This window comes from Myxocyprinus asiaticus, chromosome 15 (genome assembly GCF_019703515.2).
Source record: "Myxocyprinus asiaticus isolate MX2 ecotype Aquarium Trade chromosome 15, UBuf_Myxa_2, whole genome shotgun sequence".
In the NCBI taxonomy this organism is placed as follows: domain Eukaryota; kingdom Metazoa; phylum Chordata; class Actinopteri; order Cypriniformes; family Catostomidae; genus Myxocyprinus; species Myxocyprinus asiaticus.
The window spans coordinates 39001652-39026787 of NC_059358.1; the positions used below are offsets into that span (position 1 = coordinate 39001652).

General features: G+C 42.1%; 1 protein-coding gene across 1 annotated transcript in view; it reads right to left on the reverse strand.

The window, feature by feature from the left end:
• LOC127452697 (doublecortin domain-containing protein 2-like) overlaps positions 1-16224 on the reverse strand; it is a 61050-nt gene extending 44826 nt beyond the window's left edge. The window contains exons 1-7 of the mRNA XM_051718313.1: positions 15938-16224; positions 15602-15653; positions 2737-2813; positions 1748-1882; positions 1090-1239; positions 949-1003; positions 665-845 (exon numbers count right to left, since the gene is read on the reverse strand). Coding sequence (XP_051574273.1) covers positions 665-845; positions 949-1003; positions 1090-1239; positions 1748-1882; positions 2737-2813; positions 15602-15653; positions 15938-16224 — 937 coding nt within the window. The remainder of the gene's footprint in view (positions 1-664; positions 846-948; positions 1004-1089; positions 1240-1747; positions 1883-2736; positions 2814-15601; positions 15654-15937) is intronic.
• Between the last annotated feature and the right edge of the window lie 8912 nt (positions 16225-25136).

Below are 25136 nucleotides of genomic sequence, written 5' to 3' on the forward strand. Positions count from 1 at the left end.
ACTGTATGGGATGTTCAAGAAAGAGGCGCGTGTAGTCAGGCATGGCATTCATCTCACACCTCCGGCTGCAATCTGAAGAAACATGATAATGATGATGTAATCCCTCTCATGCCACAGCAACCACATGAACACTGGGACCTCAACCACCTACTCGCAGACCACCATTGCCATCTCTTGGTCAGACAGGAGAATGAGTTATATAACTAACATTGAATTACATCACCGTTTTCCAGACAATAGTAGATGCTGAAAACTTTAATCCACAACAAGTAGGTACACACACACAAAGAGATACATACTAATAAAGAGGAGCTTGGAAAAACTCAGTTAAATGATGACAAAGAAAACAATGACGGACAAAGATGCAACTTTTCAATCCTGATCATATTCTAGCAGTCAAATCTGCTGCAGTGTAAAGAGTAATTAAATAATTCAACTCTCCACTCATTATCGAGACACGTAGGGGCGTAGATTCCAGGAGGGATGGGGGAGAGGTAACCACCCTTATATAATAAAAACAAGAAAGTACAACCCCACCCCCCCCAATATTTATACAAAGATCAACTGAAACATGTAAATTCTTCACACTCTTGGCCAGAATAAGTGCAAAGTGGACCAAACCTCATACAGACAGATCCTGGTGTTTCATGGTTTAATGTCTTACCATTGTCCTGAGCCTCATGAGATGCTGTGAGACCACTCCTCTTCTTGCGAACGGTCATAAGTCTGGCCTGAGAGATCTCTCTGACGAAGGATGATAGTTGTTCTTTAGAACTCTGTGCTGGGGGACTGATCTTGTCCTGTCCACATTCACCGCCACCCACCATGGACTTACTGAGGTGGTGCTACAAACACAAATATTAATTGAATGTTTGTATTAATTTAATATTAAAAATCTTGAATGGCTGGACAGCCTGTGCAAATGTATTTTGTATGTTTTGTACTCACATCTCCATTTTGTCTTCTGTACTTATATATAGGTGGCAGTGACGCTGCTTTCGACCTAAATTGACATTAAAATTGCATTCTGTTTGAGAACATACTAAATCTGCGGTAAAAAAACGACTTCTTTATTTTTCTTTATCTTACCCGTACACTCTCTTCATGCCTATGGGCTTGTTAAACAGAAGGTCACTATATGGAAGTCTTTTAAATTTGTCTCTGCCAACAGCGACATAAAACTGTCCATTTTCCAACTCTTTTCCCTCCATAATGAGAGTTCCATCAAAGGTATACAGGCTGAAACACAAAATTTCAAAAGCTAAATTAGGAAAATATTGCCAGGGTGATATACAGTATAATATGCTTTCTTTGTCCAAATAAGTAAAAATAACTACATTTCTAGATAATGTTTTATGAGCACTTCACGGCTGTGCAATGTCCTGGAGAGATGTAATAATAAAAGTACTGTAGATATAGTAATTGTGTGAATCTAAAATTATGTAAATCTTTTAAATTGTAGTACCCAGGGCAATCCCTTAAAAATATATACAAAATTAAATACTAATAACTAGAGAAGGTAAACAGACTGAAGTTTGTACGTAAATGTAAATGGAATAAAATGAGTGCCAGCAGCACTTTTTTTTTTTTCTTAGAATATTATTTCAGAAGCATCAGGATGAGTGTAAATGCTGACTAAATACATGTACAGTAAATATAAACAAATCTTACTACTACACTGTACCTGTCATGTAAACAACATTCTCAAAGTAATCACTGTAATCATTCATTTTTAATGCATGCATACCTCCTCACACCCCCCACAATTCTTAGCCTCATTTTCTCTGTGATCATCTCCAGAATACGCTCAAACTGGCCAATCAGACGGTTCGGAATTAGAAACCTCACAGCTGGATTCAGGACATCTCCATTTGCCACAACACTGAGGATACACACAAATACACACATACTGCATTGTTTAATTTGTCCGATTTTGCTGGTGCATAGACACAAATACACTCAAAATCATTACCCTTCCACTTAGGACAGTTCTAAATGTGTATCATATAGTGGCCCTATGAACCTTTTGGACACTTAAATCACACTTAAAAATATATGAATATCATTGTATTAGATACAAAAACATATCAAACTAAGAGCAACATATTTTAAAGAAAGACAGCTCAAGCAGACTATTCAAGCATACATTTTACAAAAAGTTATTTGCTGGGTTTTTAAAACAGATCACAAAGATATACTGTTCAAGTATAATTCAAAAAAGTATGGATACTCTCTGGCTGAGGAAAACTGACTTTATGCATCTACTAAAAATCACCTTGAATCAGTTGGTTGAAAGTCATTGAAAAAAAATAGATAAGAGAAGAGAAGTTTTGAGAAAAGGTCAAATCATCATTTGTTTGCAGATGCCATTTGGTCTGATATAAATATATTTTTAACTTATGCAATGGCATTCTTACTCTTTAGTGTGGCTTAAGTGTCCAAAAATGTCCAAATATTTTTATTTTTATTTTAAGTGCTTGGTTATTCGTTCCGTAAGCTTCTAAGCACCCCATTATGATACTTGATTAATTCTGAAAATAATAACAGTTATAACAATAAATCACAGAAATACCACAACACTTTGAAATATCTTTTTAGTGACTTCTCTCCAATATTGCTTTTCAAATATTAAGCTAGCTCCAAGGTTTCTGGTTATACCAACTAAGCAATTATGAACTGAAATTGTCTACAGTTCAAGGTAATTAGAAAAGCTCCTAAAAAGTAAACGATACTTACAATATTGCACAGGGTTCTTTGATGGGTTTGAGGAATCTGGCAGACACTATCATGCGACTCTGAGGCACAGGTTTCAACTGCACACAGAGGAGAGTGATAAATAAGAAGTGAGGTTCAGAAGAAAAGAGTAAAATGTAGCATGAATGACACTATCTAAATCTATCCAAATCAACTCAAAATAGGGTCACACAGAATAAAAGGGGTGAAATTCTTGGCAACATGGTCACACAGGAAATTGATATGTTGCTTCCGAATGTCCTGGTACACTGAAATCAAACCCAATCTGACAAATTACCGACAATCGCCATCCCCTCTCAGACATTTTTGCATCAAGTCAAATGCGTTTACCTTTTCCTGTGGCACTACTGATGGCGTGTTGCACAACCGCCTCAGAGACAAGGATTTTTGTCCCATGGAAACCAGGAAGTAATCGCATTAATTTAATCAATTATTAGCACGATTCAGAGGTTGCATTTTCCCTCTAAGATTACATTTCTATTCCACTGATGGATAGGTTTAGGGTTGATGTCTCGGCTGGGGAGTCTGGTTAGTAAAATATGCATTCCTGTTGACTGCATTTCATAATTTACAATTAAAAATACAACTTAATTTTGGCGTCACATTGTGCACATTTCACCTTGAAACCGGTGCTCACACGTGCTCATCCGTTCAACAACACTTCCAGTTTTAGGCACTGCGGGCAGTGATTTGAATTTCGGTAAGCACAGACCAATTTCAGTTGAAGAACTTTCAACCTAACATCTGATCTTGATTAGTCTACATCAGCACCACTCAACACGCAGCCCGCAGCCCACATGCGGCCCCCGAGCAATATTTTGTGGCCTGTGTTATAATTTCATTACCAAACTATATTAATCAATGGCCTATCAAATGTGAAAGAATTGTGAGATGTCCATCTTCAAGAGTATTTAGTGTAGTTCTCTGTATCGCTGAACCGCAGTACAGTTAGAGAGGGCAACAAACTGCAAAAATAAGTACAAATTTAAAAAACAACAAAGAGTATCTGAATATAGCTGATGTTACATTAGAGCGGCAGACAGTCTGCGCACACATTCATAGAAACAGTATGTGCACACACGTGCGGTCCGTCAATCAAACATGCTCGCTCTCAATCTCATTATAAGAGTCTCTCATCACAGCGCAAATTTGTGGTTTGTGTCAAACACGTTGCTCACCAGAGATATGTGCTTGTCACGAAAACAGTAATAACGGCGTTGAGAGGCCTTCATGCAAATGCTTATTAGTGATCTGCATTACTTCAATGCAAAATGCTAAAGAGGTTGAACAATGATATTGAGCATATGATATTAATGTATTTACAAACTTTGTTATGATGCTTACATTGCAAAGCCATTAAAAAAAAAAAACATTATTTTGAACAGAATCATATACTCTACATTGAAACATAGAAGGGAATAATGCAGTCTCATGACAACTCGTAATAATTTGTATGAGCTGGCAAAATTATAAGATATATGAAATGACTTGGCTTGTATAAAAAGCTACAACTTTTATTTCCATAGAGACCAACCAATCAACAAAAATAATTTCAAATCGATACAATACAGGCATCGAATTTTAGCTTGCCTTCTAGTCAGCACTTTCTTTTTACAAAGGAAAAAATGTCAGTGGACAATTTGCTTACTCATTCCACATTTATTTATGCAATATTAATAACTGATGTGTGTAAACAACCAATAGTACTTCCCTCGTCTTGATCCAAACCCAGAAATTTTCCTACTTCTGTGGTAAACATGAGTAATTTTCCTGTTAAAATCATGGTTAGATTTAGGCTATGTCCACACTAATACGTTTTTTTTTTTTTTACGCATCTTTTTCTGTAAGTTTTAGCCTTTCGTCCACACTGAGGTGACAGCAGAAACTGAGATTTTCGAAAATGCTCTCCCAAGTGGATAAATTTGAAAATGCTGTCTTCACGTTTACTGTATTGTGGACTGGGAAAACGGAGACATTGGAAAACGATGACATATTTGTTGTCATGTGATGCAGCATGTGATCCATTCAACCCAAAACAATCAAGATGGTGGCCCATGTTGTAGCAGCGTTGTTGTGCATGATATCCACTTTGACAGCATTGTTCAAGATAAACATTACTTTGTACAACTTTAACCTCCTGAGACCTTATCGTGAATGCTGTGTGCATTTTCCATTCCCCTTTTTGATTTGTAACTAGTAGCACCTAATAAACAAGCAAATAAATAAATAAATAATTCTATAACAAATAGTTTTCCTAAAAATGTATGTCCACATACAGGTGCATCTCAATAAATTAGAATGTCGTGGAAAAGTTCATTTATTTCAGTAATTCAACTCAAATTGTGAAACTCGTGTATTAAATAAATTCAATGCACACAGACTGAAGTAGTTTAAGTCTTTGGTTCTTTTAATTGTGATGATTTTGGCTCACATTTAACAAAAACCCACCAATTCAATATCTCAAAAAATTAGAATATGGTGACATGCCAATCAGCTAATCAGCTCAAAACACCTGCAAAGGTTTCCTGAGCCTTCAAAATGGTCTCTCAGTTTGGTTCACTAGGCTACACAATCATAGGGAAGACTGCTGATCTGACAGTTGTCCAGAAGACAATCATTGACACCCTTCACAAGGAGGGTAAGCCACAAACATTCATTGCCAAAGAAGCTGGCTGTTCACAGAGTGCTGTATCCAAGCATGTTAACAGAAAGTTGAGTGGAAGGAAAAAGTGTGGAAGAAAAAGATGCACAACCAACCGAGAGAACCGCAGCCTTATGATTGTCAAGCAAAATCGATTCAAGAATTTGGGTGAACTTCACAAGGAATGGACTGAGGCTGGGGTCAAGGCATCAAGAGCCACCATACACAGACATGTCAAGGAATTTGGCTACAGTTGTCGTATTCCTCTTGTTAAGCCACTCCTGAACCACAGACAACGTTAGAGGCGTCTTACCTGGGCTAAGGAGAAGAAGAACTGGACTGTTGCCCAGTGTTCCAAAGTCCTCTTTTCAGATGAGAGCAAGTTTTGTATTTCATTTGGAAACCAAGGTCCTAGAGTCTGGAGGAAGGGTGGAGAAGCTCATAGCCCAAGTTGCTTGAAGTCCAGTGTTAAGTTTCCACAGTCTCTGATGATTTGGGGTGCAATGTCATCTGCTGGTGTTGGTCCATTGTGTTTTTTGAAAACCAAAGTCACTGCACCCGTTTACCAAGAAATTTTGGAGCACTTCATGCTTCCTTCTGCTGACCAGCTTTTTAAAGATGCTGATTTCTTTTTCCAGCAGGATTTGGCACCTGCCCACACTGCCAAAAGCACCAAAAGTTGGTTAAATGACCATGGTGTTGGTGTGCTTGACTGGCCAGCAAACTCACCAGACCTGAACCCCATAGAGAATCTATGGGGTATTGTCAAGAGGAAAATGAGAAACAAGAGACCAAAAAATGCAGATGACCTGAAGGCCACTGTCAAAGAAACCTGGGCTTCCATACCACCTCAGCAGTGCCACAAACTGATCACCTCCATGCCACGCCGAATTGAGGCAGTAATTAAAGCAAAAGGAGCCCCTACCAAGTATTGAGTACATATACAGTAAATGAACATACTTTCCTGAAGGCCAACAATTCACTAAAAATGTTTTTTTATTGGTCTTATGATGTATTCTAATTTTTTGAGATAGTGAATTGGTGGGTTTTTGTTAAATGTGAGCCAAAATCATCACAATTAAAAGAACCAAAGACTTAAACTACTTCAGTCTGTGTGCACTGAATTTATTTAATACACGAGTTTCACAATTTGAGTTGAATTACTGAAATAAATGAACTTTTCCACGACATTCTAATTTATTGAGATGCACCTGTATGTGGACAATGGGACTAAGTTGTGAAATAATATCAAGCTATAGAAAGTCAGATTTTTTTCATCAAATAGTTTTTGTGTCCATGAGTGTTGGTTATTCATGTTTTTGAAACGTTATAGACATTACAGCTGATTTTCTATAAAGCTGAATAAATAATTCTGATTAAAAGTAATGGCCAGCATCATCAAATCACTGCTAACTATGTTAAAATAAAATTTAGCATTATAAATTCTGAATCTATGTATTGATTACCATTGTCCCATGTCTGCCAAACATGCTAAGTCATCCAAACATCATCTGCAGCCTGAAACTGAACTTTTTGGGTAAGGGGTTGGACATTATTTTTAGATTTAGGTTTGAGATAGGGGTTAGGAAACGTCATTGTTACTTGTGTAACCTCTGTTCCCTGATGGAGGGAACGAGAAGTTGTGTCGATGTAGTGACACTAGGGGTCACTCTTGGGAGCCCGAGACACCTCTGATCTTTGATAAAAGGCCAATGAAAATTGGCGAGTGGTATTTGCATGCCACTCCCCCGGACAAACGGGTATAAAAGGAGCTGGTATGCAACCACTCATTCAGGTTTTATGCTGAGGAGCCGATATAAGGTCCGGCCATTTCAGCAGGTAGTTCAGCGTTGTGGCAGGAGGGACACAACGTCTCGTTCCCTCCATCAGGGAGCAGAGGATACACAAGTAACCATGACGTTCCCTATCTGTCACTCACTCGACGTAGTGTCGATGTAGTGACACTAGGGATCCCTATACGAAACGCCACAACTGGCTGAACTGTGTTTGTGAACACTACTGGGAATTAATGGCGCACGTCTTCAGCTCCATGGGAGGTGGAAGGCGCTATGTGTAAGCGATACACCCGGCCAGCTATCCCGGGCTTATCCGCTTGTGTTGCGTGCCACTACCTGGGACGAAACCAGTTCCACCCGGAGGTTGTAGAACCTTGCAAAGGTGTTGGATGTTACCCAGCCCGCTGCTCTGCAAATGTCTGTTAGAGAGGCACCTCTGGCCAGGGCCCAGGAAGCCGCTACACCTCTGGTAGAATGGGCTCGTAGCCCTACCGGGGGCGGCATGTTCTGGGCGAGATATGACATAGTTATGGCGTCAATGAGCAAGTGGCGATCCTCTGCTTGGAGACAGCGCTTCCTTTCCACTGTGCACCAAAGCAGACAAAGAGCTGCTCAGAGATTCTAAAGCTCTGCGTGCGATCCAAATAGATACGTAAAACGCGCACCGGACACAACAACGACAGGGCTGGGTCTGCCTCCTCCTGGGGCAGCGCTTGCAGGTTCACCACCTGGTCCCTAAAAGGGGTGGTGGGAACCTTGGGCACATATCCCGGTTGGGGTCTCAGGATCACATGAGAGTAACCCGGACCGAACTCCAGGCACGTTTCGCTGACAGAAAACGCTTGCAGGTCACCTACCCTCTTGATGGAAGTGAGCGCAGTCAGGAAAGCAGTCTTCAAGGAGAGTGCCTTAAGCTCGGCTGACTGCAAAGGCTTAAAGAGGGCTCTCTGTAGACCCTGAAGAACTACGGAGAGGTCCCATGAGGGAACGAGGTGTGGTCTGGAGGGATTCAGCCTCCTGGTGCCTCTTAGGAACCTGATGATCAGGTCGTGCTTCCCTAAGGACTTACCGTCGACTGCGTCATGGTGTGCTGCTATGGCGGCAACGTGAACATTCAAGGTGGAAGGGGACAGCCTCCCTTCCAACCTCTCCTGCAGGAAGGAAAGCACTGATCCGACTGCGCATCTCTGGGGGTCTTCGCGTCAGGAAGAACCCCACTTAGTGAACAGATGCCACTTAAAGGCATACAGGCGCCTTGTAGAGGGGGCCCTAGCCTGAGTGATCGTGTCTACCACCGCGGGAGGTAGACCGCTTAGGTCTTCCACGTCCCGTCCAGGGGCCAGACATGGAGATTCCAGAGGTCTGGGTGCGGGTGCCAGAGGGTGCCCCGTCCCTGAGAAAGAAGGTCCTTCCTCAGGGGAATTTGCCAGGGGGGAGCTGTCGCGAGGAGCGTGAGGTCCGAGAACCACGTCTGGGTGGGCCAGTAGGGTGCTACCAGGACGACCTGCTCCTCGTCCTCCCTGACCTTGCACAGGGTCTGTGCAAGCAGGCTCACTGGGGGAAATGCATATTTGCGTAGGCCAGGGGGCCAGCTGTGTGCCAGCGCATCTATGCCGAGGGGAGCCTCGGTGAGGGCGTACCAGAGCGGACAGTGGTAGTATTCTTTGGAGGCGAACAGGTCCACCTGTGCCCGTCCGAATTGACTCCAAATCAGCTGGACCATCTGAGGGTGGAGTCTCCACTCTCCCGAGGGTAACCTGCCATGACAGCGCATCCGCTGTAGTGTTGAGGTTGCCCGGGATGTGAGTGGCTCGCAGCGACTTGAAGTGCTGCTGACTCCAGAGGAGGAGACGGCGGGCGAGTTGTGACATACAACGAGAGCGCAGACCACCTTGGCGGTTGACATATGCTACCGTTGCCGTGTTGTCTGTCTGAACTAACACGTACTTGCCCTGGATCAATGGCCGGAACCTCCACAGGGTGAGCAGAATTGTCAACAACTCGAGGCAGTTGATGTGCCAATGCAGTCGCGGTCCCATCCAGAGGCCGGCGGCTGCATGCCCATTGCAGACAGCGCCCCAGCCCGTTTTGGAGGCATCTGTCGTGACCATGACGCGCCTGGAGACCAGTTCTAGAGGAACACCTGCTCGTATAAACGAGAGGTCGGTCCAAGGGCTGAAAAGACGGTGACAGACCGACGTGATGGCCATGCGATGTGTCCCGTGGTGCCATGCCCATCTCGGGACTCGAGTCTGGAGCCAGTGCTGAAGCGGTCTCATATGCATCAACCCGAGCGGGGTGGCCACCGCCTAGGATGCCATATGCCCCAGGAGCCTCTGAAAAGTTTCAGTGGAACCGCTGTTCCCTGTTTAAATGCCTTCAAACAGGCCAGCACCGACTGGGTGCACTCGTTCGTAAGGTGCGCCGTCAAGGAGACTGAGTCCAACTCCAATCCGAGAAAAGAGATGCTCTGAACCGGGAGGAGCTTGCTCTTTTCCCAGTTGACCCGAAGCCCTAGTCAGCTGAGGTGTGAGAGCATCAGGTCCCTGTGTGCACACAACATGTCTCGAGAGTGAGCTAGGATTAGCCAGTCGTCGAGATAGTTGAGAATACGAATGCCCACCTCCCTTAACGGGGCAAGGGCAGCCTCTGCGATCTTTATAAAGATGCGAGGAGACAGGGACAGGCCGAAAGGGAGGACTTTGTACTGATACGTCTGACCCTTGAACGCGAACCGCAGGAAGGGTCTGTGTTGAGGAAGGATCGAGACGTGGAAGTACGCATCCTTCAGGTCTACCGCCGCAAACCAATCTTGATGCCGGAAGCTCGCCAGAATGCATTTTTGCGTCAGCATCTTGAACGGGAGTCTGTGTAATGCCCGGTTCAGTACTCGCAGGTCCAAGATTGGCCGCAACCCACCACCTTTTTTCGGTACGATGAAGTAGGTGCTGTAAAACCCTTTCCTGGCCGGAGGGACAGGTTCTATCGCATCCTTCCGTAGGAGGGTAGCAATCTCCGCACGCAGGGTGGCAGCATTTTCGCCCTTGACCAAGGTGAAGTGAATACCGCTGAACCTGGGCGGGCACCTGGCGAACTGAATCGTAGCCGAGTCGGACGGTCCAGATCAGCCATCGTGACGGATTGGAAAGCGCGAGCCACGCGTCCAAGTTCTGCGTGAGGGGGACCAAGAGGACAACGTCGTCGGACGTACCGGCAGGTGGGGCCTCGCGGCGGGGCGGAGCGCGAGGTGCCACAGCACGTCGTGGCCTTGCTGAGTCTAGAGACATCGAAGCACTTACCTGGCTCCTTGTGACCACCCCTGGAACAGCCTGGGATGGGGGAGGAAGAGGCCTGTCCTCATAACACGTGGAGACTGCCACATTGGGGGCGGCTGTGTGCCACAGCTGGGCGCTCAGGGGCGGAAAGGCCACCACTGGAGCGCCAATCCTGCAAGAAAAAGCCTGTGGGCGGTAGTCGTGGTGACGACCGTACACACCGGGTATGTGACCCAGGGAGGAAGGAAGCCGCTCTTTTGCTGAACTGTTGGGTACCGCAGCCACTTGGGCATGTGGCGAAATCAAACAAAAAGGCAACAAAAGATTTTCCACCCGGCCCTCCACCGGGGGATGGAGTGGTCTTCTTACCAGCTCCACGTGAGTGGGTTCCCTCGTCTCTGGGTCGCCCATCTCAGGGGCACTTCGAGGACTTCCGTGGGTTCTTCGGCGCCGGCTGTGAGACGGGTGGCGTCGGCTTCCTGTGGTGGGCTCCATGCCGGGGCCGGGCCGAAGGGGCGGGCTGCGGCGGAGCCGGTGCAGTCACCGCAGGGGTACGCCCTTGGCGATGAGCACACGGGGTGCGGGATCTTGAGCCGCGCTAGGGCAGGATGTGCCGGATTGCCTCCATCTGCTGCTTCACCGTCGAGAACTGCTGGGCAAAGTCCTCGACAGTGTCACCAAATAGGCCCGCTTGGGAAATGGTGGCAGCAAGGAACCGTGTCTTGTCGGCCTCACCCATCTTGACCAGGTTGAGCCAAAGGTGGCGCTCCTGGACCACTAGTGTGGCCATTGTCCGCCCGAGAGACTGCGCAGTGATCTTCGTCGCCCGGAGAGCGAGGTCGGTCGCCGAGCGCAGTTCCTGCATCAAATCTGGGGCGGAACTACCCTCGTGCAGTTCTTTCAGCGCCTTGGCTTGGTGGACCTGCAGGAGAGCCATGGCAGGCAGGGCAGAGGTGGCTTGTCCAGCAGCACTGTAGGCTTTAGCCGTCAGGGACGACATGAGCCTCCAGGGCTTGGACGGGAGCTTAGGGCGTCCATGCCAGGTGGCGGCACTCTGCGGGCATAGGTGCACCGCGAGCGCCTTATCCACCGGGGGAATCGCTGTATAGCCCTTGGCCTATAAGGCTTATCACGATCTGTCATGAGACCAGGTTGGAGGGACAATAAAACAATGAACATTAGGTTAATATTGTGTTTTTATTTCATTCATATTTCCATTTTTTCACCACAATTACTTTGAGATAGAAAATAATTGCCGGACCTGGTGTTGAAGACTGCAGTACTACCAGTCTGAATCAGTTTTTGTTTTAAATACAATTATACTTGATCAACTGAAATTGAATTAAATTGTATATTACTGTAGATTCCAGACAAAAGAAAGCATGACTACTCCTCATGACTACCTGCTCACTTTGCTTTTTGGTGTCAGACTTAAGTTAAATTAACCAGTGTGTTAAAGTGAGGGCCTTGCTAGGTCCAACCCAAACACAGACAGACAATTGCTCTCATCTACTGTTTCAGTGTCTCTCTGGGCCCTGACGTATCCCCTGGTAACCCTGTAGGGCACTTGTGTAAAGAGCAGAGGGACAGTGTGTATTTGGGTCAGTGCCAGGCCGCAGAGAAGCTGTGCAGAACGTCTCTTTCTGAAGGGCCTCTCTAATTGAGACAATCAGGAACCGGTACGAACAAAGTGTGGCACTCATCATAAATAAAATAGCCTGATAAAGCTTACCTAATGATGATTATGACATTGTTTCACCAATAACCATGACAACAGCCCTTTAGTTCGCATTCAATGAAGTGTTTTGATAAAAAAGGTCCTGAGTGTGACGATACTCACTTGGTTTGCCTTGGAGAGTTCATAAAATTTTAAGACTGTCGTAAAGTCCCTGTACTTCTTTTCTTTCTCTCTTTCTTTTCATTCTTCTCTGTTGTAACTAGTGACTCTATGAAGTGTCATTCAAATTCTCTCTGAAGGGCTTTCAGCATTGGGACTGAGCCATAGACTTAAATATCCATCCAAGGAGGTGGATAATAATTCACAGGTTAATAATTCATTGCCAAATGAGCTGACAACTACGTGATTCTTCCCAGACGACAATGGAGACTGTGAGTCTAAACATTGCACCTCGCTCAGGTGGATTTTCTTGAACACTAAAGCAAGTGCATTATGCTCAACTGACACACTAATGATCCAGGCATACAGTGGCCCCAAAATGTATATGGACACTTAATCAATACTTAAAAATGTGCATTAGATTTTATACATTTTTTTTTTTTGAAGAAAGAAATCTCAAGCTCACTTTTCAAACTATTTGAACATTTTTTGGACAAACTATTACACTTTCTTTTTGTCAAACATTAGTGGAACATACTATAACTCTGCTAGGACACCTGTGTGAACTTGAGGGGAACTGACTTCATACAGCAACAAGAAATTATCTTGACACAAGTTTTAGTTTGAAAAATGTCTCAGAAAGGTTAGAATTTAGGCCACAGGAAAAATCAGATTTTTTTTTTCTCAAACCCAATTCTTTAGACTGAATGTTCAATAGTAAGTTATACGTGGACAGATCAGATTTTTTTTTTTTTTTCCTGTACGCTTTTGCTTGTTTTCCACATTAGTGGTCATAGTAACAATTCAAACTTGTGTATATTCACCATGTGTGAGGGTTTAGCAATGAATTGCCATTTTTCATGAGGGCAGTATCCAAATATTAACACATTTGTCACAGACAACGGCTTAAAAAATGGGAGAGGTGATGCTAGGGTTTACACTATCCTGTTTTAGCCGGGACGTCGGATATTTTGGCCGAAATTACGAAGTCCCACATGGGACGCCTATTGTCCTGTATTTTAGTGGGCAACAAAACATCCCATATTGAAGGCTTTGTGTCCCGAATTGAAGCATAAAAGTGTCGAACAGCGGGACTCTTAAACAGGACTCCCTTCCTATACTGAATCGCTTAAAATGCTCAAGCATTCCGAATTTGCACGTGACATTCAATACCTTAACACATTGTGCTGGTGTGTGTTCATCAACCCATCGCGCACATGGGTAAATGGCTAAATGACAAAAAAAAAAAAAAAAAAAAACATGAAATCCGACTGTTCGGACTAAGATGCATTAACAAAAATCTGATTTTCATCTGATTCCAAACCACCTATGAAAGTGGTTTGAATCAGGGTTGTAATAATCGGATTTTATGTATTTTTGTCCTGTTCAGACTACAAAAACCTGAATGGATTTGAGTCTGATAGGCCAAAATAAATAATAATTCTACCTGTGTAAACATAGCTTTAGTTAGAAAAGGTCTAATGTGGTTTGTGTGCACATGCCGTTTGCTTTGACATGCTTTGAGGAGCGTCATTTGGATGCTTGTATTTAAGCATCAATAAACATTTTGGTGTCACTGTACTGTATGTGTGAAGTAATACACTTGCTTGAAACATACCTAACTTGCAAAAAAAAACAAAAAACATAATGGATCGCTCTTAAAATTTTCACTTTGTTTGCCAATGCCTTTATTCACTGGGGTCAACTGCCAGCCAACAGTCTGTTCAGCCTTCAGTGCTATGGTACCTGGTCCTCTGGGACATTTAACTGTACATACTGTACATGTACATGACTCCATTAGCAACCAACCTGACAAGGTCAGGAATAGCTACACTGAATATCAGCACAAAAAAAGCTTTATTTTTGCTTTCAATAAAATGGACAAGGAGGGTTTCTTATAGGTGTGAAAGACCCTGTGAAATGGCTTGATGTGCACAGTTTAAAATAAGTTCTATCCTTTGTTGACATATTTCCTGTTCAAAGTTTGGGTGGGACATTTCACAGGGCTCACCCATCAGGGCATCATCATCCACCACATAAAAAAAGAAAATAGATTAGAGGTTGTTGAGTCTGCATATCACATCTCAAACTTGCATAGATGTGCTCTGTGTCCTCCTGTACTCCCGAGTTCGTTCTTTGCGATCTTAGCATTGGCAAACATCCCATGATTACCCATGAACCATGATTTGTTGTTTGCTTTTGCTAGTCAGAGGCAGGTGGTATTAGGGGGAGGGGTGTCCACATTCTAGAGAGCATTTGATTGGACAAATATCTGTGTAGTCCTCAATAGAGCACAAGAGTCTGGGTTCCGGAAGTAAAAATCCAATTCATTTTTTACATAGACGATTGATTTTCAACAATTATTTATAAACCATTAAAGACAGACCTACCATGAGCTCCGAGGTTGTTCATCGATGGTATGTGCTTCTGTTGAAGCCATCAGTCTGTGTTATTTCAACTTTATTGCTTAAAAATCGTGTTTGATAGCAGAATTCCTGGTAAACAACTAAATTACCCATGTTACAACAGGGAAAGCTTCACCAATCAGAGAGCTGCGGCCAACAAAGCCCAGGAAACATGCCCAGGAGCAACGCCACACTCCAGTGAATGACGTTTCGGAGTCGTTCTCCCTTAAACTACTTAAACTGCTTATTTATTTGTACATATCAAAATATTATGCAATCAACGTAAAAGATATTGTTTCAATACTTATAATCAACAACCTAAAATCAATAGTTTTATATATTCCCATCATATTTTATTCAATCACACAATTCGTAAGGCATCATGGGATTGTAGTCCATGCCCTCATGAAAGACAGTAAGTATACAGCCTTGAGCTTTTGTCTTTTTGTCCGATTTTCAAATACTTTTTTGCCTCAAAACAAAGTTTGTGATTTTGTGATCCACCTCGGAGCTGGTTGGTTTGGTTCATGGCTTACAACTTGTTTATGGAGGATTTTATGAAATCCCTATATTTCCGGAACCCAGACTGCTGAAAAAGAGGGCGGGCACTGTTGCGCTCTATATGAAGGTCTGTTTCCCCGGAATAGAAAGAATGTAAATATTTAAATGTGTATATTCTGCTAAAAGTTTTTTTTTATTTTCTTTTTTTATTTTAGGACAACACTAGCATATTGATGACCTCAAAGCTAACAAATAAGAACTAAAAGCCAGACAACTCCAATTTTATTTGCACAGGGTCTTTAAACTTACTTCAGATAAAAAATATTCAGTCAAGCTAAACATCTGCATAGGTTTCACCTGTACAAATGAAGTATAAACGTGTTAGTCCTTACCAGTCCATTGGGTTGAAGTGTTCTTTTCTTCCTGGTTCCTATCTGTAAATAACTAAAACAAAGTAAATCTTTAGCTGTTCTAGTAGCAATGCATGTTCAGAGATTAGATGCAGATTTTGTGAAGTTCTTGTTACAGTTGTTGCTATAAAGCAACTTAAAGCACCTCAACAAAATGGATGATGGATGGGTTATGGATGGATGTTAGGATGAATGGATGGATGCAACACACAATTCACAAATATCGCATTATACACAGTACACACATAGTTCAGTCAGATGTTATAATAAGTCTCACTGAATGTTCTATTCAAATCTACAACTTCAAGCGTGTCTTACTCTATTTTCTTGAACTTCTCTCGCCCAGCAGCCACATACTGTTCTCCGCTCCTCAGGTGCTCCATTGAGTCCACTCTGTGTCCTCCTTTCGGCGTGTAGATGTTTCTCACCGCGCCAAACGGAGCCTGAACGCCGCCCGTCACCTCCCGCAACAGCGTGTCGAAGGTCGACACTCTCTTCGCGTTGATCACCAAACGTCTGGGCTCGTAATACGGATCCCCATTCCGAAAAAAATAGATATTTTTCACTTCAGGTTGAGACAGAAAGTTTGGCTTCTCCGCATTCATGGCCACGCGAGGTGAAAGTCAACAACAGAAAAAAGTTGTGAGGGACGCGATGGATGTCCAGCAGCTATATGTCCAATGAGGTGCTGTGCAAATTATCCTCACGGTCGAAGCAACACAGATGCATATTCAAACGTGTTTAAAATGAACATGCATTTGAAAAACAATAAGCCAACAACCAGTGTGCAAGCGGGGGAAAAATACGATCTTGTAATAAACCAACATCCAACTAGATGTTCATCTCATAATATATGATGTAAAGTGCACACTAAATAGAAAAGATGCTAAATGACTGTCTTGCATGGAGAGGGGCACGCGGGCATCTTGCGCACTGAACGCCTTTCCGTGTCGAGCGCGCGGCGGGTATCATGGAAACTTTTGTGTATTTCCAATGGTTTCTATAGTGACTAAAGCCTGCTGATACCATACCACCAATTAGAGGTGATAGTGACTTTTAGTAAATGTATTATTTTAGTAATTGTGAATTTATGTTCCTTCAAAAATAACCCTTTTTTGTGTGAGTAAATATACTACATCCAAACATTAATGTTTGACCATTTTAGGATAAGGATGCATGACGCACATAATCGAGTAAAACTCGGCTGAGTCTCCATTCACTATCAGTTTAATTGGACACCAAGGAATTAAGGTACTAGTACAACCCTACTGTTCCTCTAACCTAGACATATACTGGAACAAAAAAACATGTTTGTTTGGTGTGTTGCATAACAACTGTGTGTTAAACGCTTTGACCATTTGCAAGATTATGCCAGGGGAAAGAGACTCTGTAAATGTGGTTTATTAGAGCATCTGTATAGACAAAGGTTCAGGAAAGTTTCCATACTAGTTTTTCCTATAAAACTAGTGCCCGAACAGATATACTAAGAAGCACTGCCCATTACACAACTATCAAAACACTTTTTAGGCATTACCTATAAAGCATTACATGTTAATACAAATGTTGTTGCATCATGATTCTTCTACTGTAAGTACTTTTCCACTGCCTTTATTTGATTTTTGGAGATTTAAAGTTCTGGCCAAAATTTACTTGCATTGTATGGACCTAGAGAGCTGAAATATTATTTTAAAAATCTTCATTTGTGTTCAGCAGAAGAAAGAAAGTCATACACATCTGGAATGGTATGAGGGTGAGTAAATGAGGAGAGAATCTGCATCTTTCCTCATGCAGTGTGCTCTAGTTGCAAATTTTAGCAAATGTAGTTGCTCATCCAGGAATTCCATACATGCAGAAAATGCACATGCTGTGCACAGTATACATACTCCAGAAAAGTATGGAGTAGTATGATAGTGTGCCATTGCGAACAGTCAAAAAATACTTATTTATAAGGATACTAAACATGCATATTAAGGTCCTGGATGGGAATCCCACAATATATATATATATATATATATATATATATATATATATATATATATATATTTTTTTTTTTTTTTTTTTACAGTGATTGACCAATTACAATTTTGGGCTATTTTTAGCTTCTTTTGGGCAGGTTTTAAGCAGACTTCTCTTTAAAATGTCTCAAATTGGTCTTTTGCTGTAACAAACTCCTACATTGACGAGTTGCATAGCTGCTGAAATGTTAACATTAGTTCTCTGTAAGCTTTGGGTTGGTCTAGAAAAGGTAAAGTATGATAATACCATGTCTAAAGTGTCCAGTTTGGCAGAGTGTAGTGGCTTCAATGTGTCTCTCATTTGTCATCCATTCACATCTTCAGATATTTTACCAAAAGCCTTTACCCAAAATCTGGTCAGTGTTTATGCACCACGACTCCAGTGATTTTGGTCCATTAACTGAAACTTTACCATATCTATTTAAACAATAATTCCAAGAAACTGAGTTACTTTTCAAGTCAATCACAATGATGCACTTGGAATGTGCATTTTTAAGACCAGTGATTTAAGTTTAAATTCAGCACTCCAAGTTACTCTATGGCGTTCTCACGTATGCATTCTCACTGATCTGATGATAAACAATAATTATGTTAATAATCGAATATTGTATTATAAACTGGCCCCTTTGGTCTGGTCAATAATCTGTCCTTGGTATCTGTTCTTGGCATATCTGATCCAGGACAAATTAAAAGTGGCCAACATTTTTATGCTCACACTGCCCTTAAGCATAAACACTGCTGCTGAAATCAGAATTACTCTTTACAAATAGCATAACCCTTTAACCTAATGACAAAGTCTGTTGTCTGCTACATAGCAGAGGCCTCTTTGTACATTGTTTACACAGTGTTCTTGCAGAGAGATCTTTGGGTGACAACATCAAAGCCAGCAGAGACATCAGTCTGTGATCCTCTAAATCTGCTTTCAGATCTACTGTCTTACTGGGGTGGAGGTGGTACTAGACATTCACAAATGTTTCACATGCACTTCACATAGATGGCTGGACAGGGAGATATAGTGGCTGTTTTCTGTATTCATTAACAAATATTGAACATCTGTTATTTATTTTTCTTCATGTTCTATCACTTGTAAGTGTAGAAAGCACTGCATTATTACCACTGGCCACAAGATGGTGCAGTATGTCAAATAGAGAGATGAAATATGAACTAATCATTAGCTCATCTATTTACAGTAGTGTAATGATGAGGCAGTTCAACACTGTTTGGTCAAGTTCTGTAATTCTGAATAGACATACAAAGTCACTCAAAATGATGTGTTCTTAACCCATGTCACCTTCATGCACTATACTTGTGGGACTACTTTTATAAACCGAGACAGTTGCCTTAATAATTTACCTATTAACAGTGTTTGTATTCTGTCAGGACTTGATTGACTTGACCTCAAAGCAGTGGTGAATTCTTCTGTTGTCTACATATGATTTGCCCTACAAAAAAATATATAATAAAAAATTATACATGGAAAGCAATGTCATTGCAATATCACAAATTGTCAGCAGCCTGAGTCAGTGTGATTCATGCATTGATTATCATTCATTTTGTTAATGACATAGATTATGCACTGCAACTTACACACTCTTTGTCCTGCAAAATGTAAATGTTTAGTAGCAAGAAAACAGATTTTATTTTACTTATTTATTTATTTCTTACTGGCAATAAATCCCATTTGTTATCAGATTTTTAAAAGCTATGGCCTGTTGTGCAGCCTACCAGTAACATTAGGGCAACCTGTTATTGGCAGTAGGAATGCTCACTGCAACCAACATTACAGCGACCTAGCGACCGCCAGTGATAAAATCACTAGTGCTTTTCCACCATCAGGCTGAACAGTTCTGTGCACAGTGAGGAATGGTTCCAATAGCATTTCCACTTAAGCACTGTTTGGCACAGTTCGATTACAAATGGTTCTCTGCCTGGATTTCTTGGCACAGTAAGCTAATCATGCTTAACCGTGCTGGTTAAATGGTTTTAGTACATGGCAACTCGCAAATGCCCATTTGCCTTTACCAAGGTAACTCAGTTGTTTCTAGGGAGCTGGCCAAGTTTGTTAATATCTGGGTGAAGTTACTAAAAGTTAATACAAATTGTTGTATGCTAATTTTATCTTCATGATTTTATGATGATGGTTCAACCAATATAGCACATTATTACATGACTCTCTGGAGCACTCGATTCTGACTGGTCAGTGGTGGCTGTGGAGCGGGACGTGGTCGTGTGTCTGTCATTGGGTAGAGAGGAAGCGGTAAGGGCCATCACCTGGTGATTATTGATGCTCCTTACAGTGATGATGGAGACAGGCTTGAAAAGGTTTCCGAGAATGCCAGAGAGACAGTCCAGTGACATTGTTTGTGTGCATGCCTATTGAAAAGCTTACCATTGATATCTGTGAAGCTGAAGAGTTAATGCTGTGCTTGTTAAGCTGAAAAGCCCAAAGACTGTGTTTGTGAAACTGAGAGACCATTAAAATTTGACTTACCTGGACTGCCATCCTGCTTCCTGCTCCCTTCCTTCTTGCTGGAACTTTCACACTGGTGCCAAAACCAAGGAAATGGAAGAAGACTGGTCGCCATGGACAACTCACCACTGGACGAAGTCATCCATGCCCTGGCCAGCATCCAGGAGACCCACCACCAAGCCCTCTTCGCACAAGATCGGCATCTCCAGGAGCTCCTCCAAGCCCAAGCCGAGGATCGGCAGGCCTTGCAGAGCTGGTTAGCTCCAGGCAGTTCCTCCACCATGGCCCCGGAAGCAGCGATGAAGCCACAGCTGCTGCTCCCAAAAATGGGCCCCCAGGACGAGCCGGAGGCATTCCTATCCTTAGGGAGTTCCCGGAGGGGGATTTCCCTCTAGAGCAGTCACATGACGAACCCTTAGGCATGCCTTTGACCAAGTGAGAGTAATCAATGGCCAGCAGCTCCAGCTGGACGTCGCCCTCACATATCCATACTTTTCAGTTATTAGGGGCCGGTTGTATCGAGCGACGCAGGACACTCAAACCCATGAAAATACATCCCAGTTATAAGTCCAGAGGAGCCATCAGGAAACACTTTTCCAGGCGGCTCACCACAATCTTATGGTGGGTCACTTAGGACAAGAATGAACACTGCACCGTCTAATGGCCCGCTTTTATTGGCCGGGCATTCACAGGGATGTACGCAGATGGTGTGCGGCATGCCGCGAATGTCAGTTGGTGAATCCACCGTCCACCCCAAGAGCGCCATTGCACCCATTACCGTTAATCAAGGCCCCCTTCTAAAGAATTTGTATGGACCTCGTCGGGCCATTAGGGAGGTCAGCAAGTGGATATCACTTTGTATTAGTCCTGGTGGATTATGCAACACGATATCTGGAAGCAGTGCCTTTACGCAACATCTCAGCACACAGTGTTGCGGAGGCACTCTTCTCAAAATTATCTCCCTGGTGGGGATTCCGAAAGAAATCCTCACCGACCAAGGCACAACGTTTATGTCATGAACACTACGCAAACTTTATGAATTGCTGGGGATTAAATCGATTCGCACCAGCATTTATCACCTGCAAACTGACGGGCTGGTGGAATGATTTAATCAAACCCTGAAAAACATGATTCGCAAGTTCGTGCACGAGGACGCTAGGAATTGGGACAAATGGCTGGAACCCCTATTATTTGCAGTCAGGGATCTCCCACAAGCCTCCATGGGGTTTTCCCCTTTGAGCTCCTGTATGGATGCCGGCCCCACAGGGTGCTTGACGTCATACGGGAGGTGTGGGAGTAAGGACCTTCCCAAATCAAGAATGAAATTCAATATGTCCTTGATCTTCGAGCAAAGCTACACACACTGGGTCAGTTGTCACAACAAAATTTGCTCCAAGTTCAAGAAACACAAAGCCGGCTGTATAATAGGGGTACACAGCTATGGGAATTTGCACCGGGAGACAAAGTACTTGTATTACTCCCCACATCGAGCTCAAAATTGCTCACCAAGTGGCAAGGACCCTTTAAGGTTACACGGCGAGTCGGGGATCTCGATTATGAGGTTAAGCGAATGGATAGAGGTGGAGCATGTCAAATTTAGCACCTCAACCTCCTTAAATTATGGAGAATGACGGCCCCCATGTCTATGGCGATGGTAGTTCCCAGAGAGGGCAGAGCTCGGTCCGGAGGTGAAGTTCAAAGCCGACCCATTCACCCCGGTCTCTTGTGGAGACCACCTCTCACCGTCCCAGCTCACGGATGTGGCCAAATTGCAAAACGAGTTTGCGGACATGTTCTCTCCTCTTCCCGGTTGTACTAACCTCATACAGCACCATATCGAGACCCCACTGGGAGTGGTAGTGTGTAGTCGGCCGTACCACTTGCCCGAACATAAGAAAAAAGTGATTCGGGATGAATTAGAGGCAATGCTCGAGATGGGGGTAATAGAAGAATCGCACAGCGATTGGGCCAGCCCGGTTGTTCTTGTTCCTAAGAGTGACGGGTCAGTCCGGTTCTGTGTAGATTACCGGAAAGTCAACACGATGTCTAAATTTGACGCGTACCCAATGCCCCGAATGGACAAACTGCTCAATCAGTTGGGTGCGGATCAATTTTATTCAACACTGGATTTAAATAAGGGATATTGGCAGATCCCCTTAACTCCATTATCCCGAGAAAAAACTGCCTTTTCCACACTGTTCAGATTACACTGATTGGTCTGTTCCGCTGCACCACCTTGGCCCGTTTTAAGGTCATCTGCAACTTTCTGATTTTTAAAGAAATGTGTTTTATGTACACATATTTATATACAAACATCAAATTCCGCAAATATAACAACTGTAATGGCTGGGTTTTACAATAAGGTCCCAGAAATCATTTCATTTGAATAATGAAAATTTTAACCAATACATTTTTAAAAAATACATGTCTTATTACGTTTCATTTTAATTCAAAAATACACAATTCAATTTTATGAAATTTTGTTGTGAATTTGAAATGTGTAAATCTTAAAATATTTGTTTTAGTGCAACTTCATAGTAGTACAAGGTTCAATGTTTTATGTAATATGGATAAAGATACTTTTGGTAAACTGTAAGTTAATTACTTCTTAAGGACAATTAACTGTTTAGGCCTTGCTTCGCAATAATGTCCGATTTTAGGTTTTAGTGTTAAAGCATTTTCTACAGGCCCAAGGACACAGCTTAAGTGCTATTTAAGAAAGTCGCTATCTGTATATATTATGAAATAATATATATTTACTTTTTTGAGGATAATTGTTTTTTAACATTCTCACCTAAAAATTTCCTAGTAAAAAATGTGTCCTTTATTTCATCATCTGTTAGTACATCTGCTACAAGTCCCTGTCTCATTACTTTCCTGGTTCTATAAATAATAAGTAAATGAATACATAAAGCAGCATACTTTTAATAACTTGAAAGGGATTCTTTGGTGTGCTGACCAACCTCACAAATGGATAGGGATTTTCCATTTTGCAGCCACAGTAAAAGGCAATATCAGAGCCTACATTATTTGGATCTGCTCCTGCGCAGTGTATGGAGCCATTGTAAGGCTGGCACCCAAATGTCTACACCCAAAAGGCTCTGTGAGAGCCAACGTCATAAATCTCTCACAAAGAAGAGCATCTCCACCTGAGACAACACACCCTACTTTTTAAGGACCATAAAATGCAAATCTGGTCACTTTAAGGACACCAAAAACTAAGTTATGACTTATCCTGTTCTGTAATGTAAAAGGTTTTCTGATCATACATGTTTGGCATCATTCAAGAGGTCTCAGTGCAACTGGTAAAACGGTCTCATTCACTTTTAGCAAGTCAAATCACAAGTAAGATTTAATAATTTAGTAAAATACTGTATTCTATCCGGGAGATGCCCCTCCCAAGTCTCTCACAGGGATCAGATGCTGTATGCAGATTAGGTGCATTCTTTGTAAACATCAAACGACCTACTCAATCACAAGTTTCAAAGGTCTACTTACAACTCCCTAAATTGTAAACCAAATCCTAAATAACATCAAACATACACATCTGAAATAACAATAGAATCGTTTGGTACTTAAGGAAGGATGGCGGAGGAGCTTGGGGAGTCTGTATTCAGATATCCCACACAATTGCTATGTATAGTTTTCTCTACGAGGGATCTGTAGTCAGATCTCCCGCACAATTGCTGTGTGTCACTTTCCTTTGCTAGGTATGTTACTTTGACTTTTAGAAATGTTTGTTTATTCTGATCATGTGTGAAATTGGCTTTGATTGATTTTGTATCTTATGTTTTAAATCCTACCTGGCAAATAAATTGTTACTTTTTAATTTATTATGTATTCATCCGAAATCATTTATCGGTATTATCATTTATCCCTCGGTAGATTCGAGGGATGCCTTTTGTTACCGCATACTTATGTCCAGGATAATGATCATTACTGGAGCTTATGAATAGGAGAAAACCACGTAAGACTACCAGTCAGTGCTTATCACCGTCTTAGCAAGCTGTATGAAACGTGACTAAATAAAACTCATCTGGTTATGAGCAAGCAGTAGGCGGCCGATCCAGATGATATTAGTAAACACTGCAACCTCTGACTATGAACGAGCTGGCGATTTTTGTCCGAAAGATCTATGAAATTAATCGGCTGGCATATGACTCTAAGCGACAATCGGGACCCGAATGAAAGGATAACGAAAATTAAGATGATTCAGAGTAATCAATAATTTAAAAAGACCAAATTAAAAGAATGATCAGAAATTAACTAGAGCTGTAATCTAAATTAGAGGTCAACTTAAATTGAGTCAACTGATAAAGTGCAAATTAATAATAAATGTTTTTGCAGCACTCAGACAAGACAGAACAACATAGAAACCTTCAGGGGCCATTCTATTGGAATCCAACATCGAACCAATAGGTTTTGCTCTATCCCTTTTTTGTTTACACCATCCAGCACATGTATTGCACTGGATCCATGTCATATTCCTTATATGACTGTTTATCTTTCTGTATCGTTCTTCAAAATGAAACACACGTTTCTTTTTGTATTTTCAATTGATGTCTATTGTTTTAAGGAACATAAAGCTTGTGTGTCAATTAAATACTTTTATTTTCAATTGAAATGGGAGTAAGAATGAAACTGTAGTAAGAATGCTCTTGTAGCAATTATTAGCTGAATACATTAATAAATGATTGGGATGAAATAATTGAATATCGAACATAAATAATTTAACAAATAAATATTCCATTGAAATATCCGCACAGTCCTCTATTATGTCTTCCCTGTGCATCACTATATGTGTGTATTTTGGCGAGTGGTAGTTCCTCTCTCTGGAAGCTGTGTGACAGCATCTGTCTGGGTAGAAACAAACAACTCTGTTCAGAGTCACAGTCTGTCTCTTACAATGTGAAAAAAGTGATATGAAGTCCCAGGCTAGCTTTTGGGTAAACAAATTTTGGATAAAAATTAAATATCTCCATCACTTACTTGCTTAGTGGTGAAGAAGATAGAAGTATTTACCTATGTACTT